We start from the raw sequence: 5,653 nt of genomic DNA on the forward strand, positions 1-5,653 counted from the left end.
AGCATTGGTACTGTCTTTGGAGTGGATGTGCAGATTAATCCTCTGATCTTTTGAATTTTTTCTGAAAAGAAACTTGAAAACTTGTTGCAGGCGGCAATAGATTGAAGTTCAGGTGGCAACGTCATCGGAGGATTTGTGAGCCTGTCAACAGTGGCAAATAAAGCTCGAGCATTGTTAATGTTTTTGTTTATGACATCTGCAAAGAAAGCTTCTCTGGCATGTTTTAGTGTACATGAACAAAGAGCTACAAATATACAAATAAACTACCATTTAGTGCTTCTAACCTTTTACCTTAACCTGTAAACCTTACATCATGTAATAACATTAAATTTACAATAGATCTATTTAATTATAATATTTATGTATTATAAATGAACTAAAACGTATTTCAACTGTTCGACAGTTAATCGAATATTAACACTATTTCATGTCGAAACAAACATTATGCTCAATAAAAACAGTACTCTCGTCAAAACACTCACCTTGTTCCCTCATCAACCAAGCGCTAACTAATTGTTTAGACCTTAGTTGGACTATTCGTTAGTTATCTCCCTTTAACTGTGACTTGTACGCTCTCTTACTCTCTGCACTAGGTCCAGTTAATTGTCAGTTATTGTCAGAAGTTTGTGTAGATCACTTAGCAACCTTGTCCCTTTAAAAACCCTTTCAAATTAAAAGCATAATTACTAAAAAAAACCAAAAGCAATCAGCAAACTGGTTCATGGAGACAGAGACTTGTTGCACGTGAGAAGAATGAGGATGAGGTTCGTTTTGTCTGGCCGGGTCACCTTTCGTTTGCTGGCAACAGTGATGTCATTAAAATTAATCAAAATAGCTCTAAAGTAATTAACCTTTGTCTAAAGTGGGCAGAAAATTATATTTATGTTAATGTTTTATCAATTTATCTGCTTTGTGGTGAAAAAATATGTGACTATTTAAAAGAAACTGGCAAACAAAGAGTGCATTCACACTGCAGCCTGAAGTGACTCAATTCCGATTTTTTGGCAATTTTGATTTTTTTTGCCGGGGCCGTTCACACTGCCAGTAAATGCGACCTGACCTGTATGTGTTCTGCAGTGTGACGGGCAAACTACCTGAAAGTGTCCCGCATGCGCAGTAGAGGGCGCCATAGCGTCAGCGTTCTCAGTGTTCTGCCAACCGCCATAAAAAGAAGAAGTGCTCAGTGTTTACGGAAGTAAACATGGAGGCTAACGGAGCTTAGCTCACATATTTTAAGTTGTTTTCCGGCCGGAGCAGCATATTAACAACTTAATCCTCATATAGTCCGTCATGGTTGTTGTTTTTCTTCCCACTTGCGCGTATCAGGACGCAGAATAATGAGATTTGTTGAGAAACAGTGACGTTCAGTTCGGAAGAATGCGACCTGAACGTTATGGTCGCATTTGAATCGGATACGTATCGGATATGGGTCACATTCGAAATAGAATCTGACCTGAGCTGTTCAGACTGCCATGAAAAGATCAGATACAGGTCGCATTACGTAAAAAAAAATCGGAATTGAGTCACTTGAGGCTGCAGTGTGAACGCACCCAAAGAGTACTCAAGTGGGCAGAGTTTAGGGTTTTGTAACTACAGCAACAAACTAAGGAGAGTGAAAAGTGCCAAATAAAGAAATAGTTACATTTAAAATTATTTTCTGCTCCTCCACTGAACCACAATATAGCTTACTTTAAACTGTCAACTTCACTCATCAAGCTCAGGGGGCGGGATTAGGGCAGACGCTGACGTCTGATTGGCCGCTTCAAACACAAAGTTAAAGGAACTTGTTCCAGGTTTCCTACGACTCTTGGGACAATATTTTCACTGGAAATGCAGAAATAGCTATAATAAACAATAATATACTAAATAAATAACTGTGCTTCAGCACCAGAACATGAAATAATTTATTATATCATCAGATAATTATATCTAGTTTTTAAAATGAAAGAAAAAAATATATCTAACTGAGGAACATAGAAATAATTATATATTTATTAAATTTCTATATTTCCATTTTTAAGAAATTAATGACACATTTCAATAATTATTTTACAAGCCATTTATTGTAATTTGGCACTTTTCTCTCTCCATAGAAAGAGAGATGCGGTAGAAAAACTCAAGACTCATCAAAAATAAGAAAAATGAAAAGAACAAACCATTGAAAGTCAAATATTTGCCACGGTCCAGTTTTCTCTGTAAGTGGAAGGATAATCTCAATTTAATGTGCAAACCTCAGTTATGACGAAAATAAACCTAAAGAAAACTCTAATCCAGAGAAATCCCACCGATTGTCCCAGAGCTTCAGCCTCGGCAAACACCTGGAGAAAAACGCATAAAAACATTACAGGTGTTGTAATTAAACTGTAATAACAGGGAACAAAGCCAAGCAGCCATTAAATGATACCCCTCAGGCGTTGGAACCAACAACCCTGATTCAGTCGGGCCTTTTGCTCTCCGGAGAAATAATGGACTTTATATACGAGTTTATCTAAAAATGCCTGCAGGGAGCCGCAAATGATTACTGCAGGTTTGGAAGAATAACAGAGCCTGGAGCAGCGTTCATTTATACTCAATTAATTAATCATTTAAGAATAAACTAGAATAGAATAGAAATTATAATAGAATGAAATGGAACAGAATAGACTTTCATGATCTCCAAAGAGAAATTTCTTATCAGTTGGTAAGCTGCTGCATTCTAGGTTTTAAAATGTATTATTTACATAAATATGACTGCAATAAATTAATTAATTTTAGCAAATAAGAAAAACATTTTTTCGGAGTGGCCTAGTCAAAGTCTGGAGTTATTTTGTTCTTGAACTTGTTTTTATGCAGTAAAGTTTCCATTGCTGCTGAATTCAAGCAATTCTGAGAGCAGATCTGATTTAAAGACTCATCAGCTACAATCATAAATACATTTTCCCTCAGACTTCGGTCAGTTAACGGCCTTTCAATGAACCGAAACATTTCACTCTGACTAAAAAACGCAGAAATTAAGAAAAACCCTGAAGGAGGGGGAAACAATGTGCAACAATGCCTCATCCAAACACACTTACATCTGTTTTATTTAGTTATTTAGAGACCTGGCTTAGGTAAAAATGTGTCTAAACTTTCTAAAACACACCTTCCGCGTTCTTCCCTGAAACGAAAACATTGGATTTTTCCACCTGCAGGTCTGAACTCGCCTGTTTGCTTCAGTTCCGATCCCATGAAAGACGTGTTGACACAACGAGATAATCCGTCTGTTCTGAGCGGCAGCTCATTTATCAGACCGTCCTGACAGTAAACATATACTGGAACTGGGAAACAAGTTAAACTGCTAAAAACACACTGCAAAAAAACACCATTGTCAAAAAACTGACATTTCTGAGATTAATCTCAGAAGTTTTCTATAGAAAGACCTGGAAATGTCTGAGCTCCAAAAGTCTAAATTAAAAAATAAAATAAAAAAAAATTAGCTTGTAAAGATGAAAATTTTTGACTTTTGGAAATTTTTTGAGATTCAGAAGTCAAAAATTTTCAACTTAATGAGCTCAGAAAATTTCCGTTTTTTTTCTAAAAAATACATTTATACAACTGATTTCAGTGTTGAAAAGTAAAGTATGCACTGATGACATGAAATTTGCTGAGAATAACACTTTATATCAGTTTAAGCTAATATTGTTTACCATGGAAAAGTTTTGACCAAAAAGTTATTCACATATAACTAACAATATCGAGATGTTTTTGCTATTTAGTTTATGCACAACTAAACTGAATTTATTGAGTTATTTTGGGTTTGCAATCCTTAAATGTTATAACTTTACTTGTTTTTATAAGTTTCAGTAACTGATTGGTTTTAGGCAGCTAGTTTGCGTGGATTTAAGTAAATCTGTTTTTCATATACGCCAAAGATCAAGTATTACAAGTTCACTGATATTTTTCAATTAAATGCAAAGTTACAGTTTACAGTGTACTCTAATCTCAGGTGGTGGTAATAGTTAGTTGCCAACCGCCATAAAAGGGCGAGAAGAAGAGGAAGAAAGAGAAAGTGAAAATAAATCTGGAGCGGCTCCACCTCTAATCTCAAACAAAAGAACGGCTGTTGTTTTCTCTGCTGCCTGAAACAGATTCACTTTTAAATTAACCTCAGGAACAGGAGGAGAGACGAGGTAAATCAGGGCAGGAAATGTTTAGCAGCAGAAAAACTTCCTGATTTAACTTTCTGTTTGATCTGTTTGCAGCTTCTCGCAGAGAGAAAATGGCTTCCAGGTCTGAGAAGGATCTTTTCTGCCCCATCTGCCACGAAATCTTCACGGATCCTGTGGTTCTGTCGTGCAGCCACAGCTTCTGTCAAGCCTGCGTTCAGACCTGGTGGAGGGAAAAGCAAATAAACGAGTGTCCGGTTTGCAAGGAAAGGCCTCTGAGCAACCCGCCCATCAGCTTGGCTTTGAGGAATCTGTGTTTAGCGGAAAAAACGAAGCTGTCAGCAGGAGCGGAGCCGGGTCTGTGCAGCCAGCACAACGAGAAGCTAAAGCTGTTCTGCCTGGACCACCAGCAGTCCGTCTGCGTCGTCTGCAGGGACTCCAAAGCTCACAGCAACCACAGGTTTAGACCCATCGACGAGGCGGCGGAGGAGCGCAGGGAGGAGGTCCGGGAGTCCCTCACGGCTCTGCGGGAAAAGCTGAAGCTCTTCGAAGAGGCGAAGTTGAGCTGCGACCAAAACGCCAAACACATCAAGAGCCAGAACAGAAACACAGAGAAGCAGATCCGGGATCAGATCAGGAAGTTTCACCAGCTTCTGCAGGAGGAAGAGGAGGCCCGCATCGCCGCGCTGAGGGAGGAAGAGCGGCAGAAAAGCAAAGCGATGAGGGAGGAATCCGAAGCTCTCGGCAGGATTATCTCAGATCTCTCCAACACCATCAGAGAGACGGAGAAGCAGCTGAAGGCTGAGAGCGTTTCCTTCCTGCACTCCTACAAAGCTGCCTTAAAAACAGCCGAACAGCGCCGCCTGCAGGAGGAACCGGCACCGTCCGCCAGCGCCCTGCTGGACGTGGCCAAACATCTGGGCAACCTGAGCTTCAACATCTGGACCCAGATGAAGGCGGCTGTCTGCTTCTCCGCCGTGGTTCTGGACCCAAACACGGCTCACCCCGAGCTGAACCCGGCCGACGACCTGAGCGCCGCGACGCACGGAGAGCGGCTCAAGCTGCCGGACAACCCGGAGCGGTTCGGCTGGTGCCGCGCCGTGCTCGGCTCGGACGGGTTCACTTCCGGGTCGCACAGCTGGGAGGTCGAGGTCGGAGACGGCGGCGGCTGGGAGGTGGGCGTGGTGGAGGAGTCCGCAGACAGGAAGGGGTCCATCGGGTCGGGGTCGTGGAGGATCGGTTCGGACGGCGCCTTTCTGGCCTTCTTCCCTCCAGGGAGAAGTTCGGTTCTGTCCGTCAAGCCGCCCCGGAGGATCCGAGTCCAACTGGACTGGGAGAGGGGGAAGCTGTCGTTCTCCGATGCCGATACTGACGGCCACGTCCACAGCTTCAGCCACTGCTTTACTGAGAAACTGTTTCCTTTTTTCAGCATCAAGAAGGACAAAACAATGAAAATATTAACAAAACCAGTTTCTGCCTCTGTGGGCCAATGATGGGAGGAGATCCAGTGATGGGAGGAGATTCAGTGA

General features: G+C 41.6%; 1 protein-coding gene and 1 long non-coding RNA gene across 7 annotated transcripts in view; one reads left to right on the forward strand and one right to left on the reverse strand.

Moving 5' to 3' along the window:
• LOC103464336 (uncharacterized) overlaps positions 1-5,653 on the reverse strand; it is a 49,413-nt gene that overhangs the window by 17,567 nt on the left and 26,193 nt on the right. Inside the window, exon 5 of one of the 2 annotated variants that reach the window (XR_001776641.1) lies at positions 2,045-2,318. The exons of the other annotated variant lie outside the window; for it this stretch is intronic. This is a non-coding gene — a long non-coding RNA (uncharacterized LOC103464336). Of the gene's footprint in view, positions 1-2,044; positions 2,319-5,653 lie in introns of those variants that run through there. 2 annotated transcript variants of the gene reach the window in all.
• The window catches only part of LOC103464338 (nuclear factor 7, brain-like), a 23,404-nt gene that overhangs the window by 17,567 nt on the left and 184 nt on the right, over positions 1-5,653 (forward strand). For 2 of the 5 annotated variants that reach the window (XM_017304990.1, XM_017304991.1), the window contains exon 2: positions 4,221-5,653. In XM_017304990.1, the coding sequence (XP_017160479.1) occupies positions 4,238-5,617 (1,380 nt within the window). In that variant the 5' untranslated portion in view covers positions 4,221-4,237 and the 3' untranslated portion in view covers positions 5,618-5,653. Of the gene's footprint in view, positions 1-3,577 lie in introns of those variants that run through there. The other 3 variants (XM_017304989.1, XM_017304988.1, XM_008408362.2) reach the window with 3 other exon arrangements.

The sequence above is a fragment of the Poecilia reticulata genome, linkage group LG5 (genome assembly GCF_000633615.1).
Source record: "Poecilia reticulata strain Guanapo linkage group LG5, Guppy_female_1.0+MT, whole genome shotgun sequence".
Taxonomy (NCBI): Eukaryota; Metazoa; Chordata; class Actinopteri; order Cyprinodontiformes; family Poeciliidae; genus Poecilia; species Poecilia reticulata.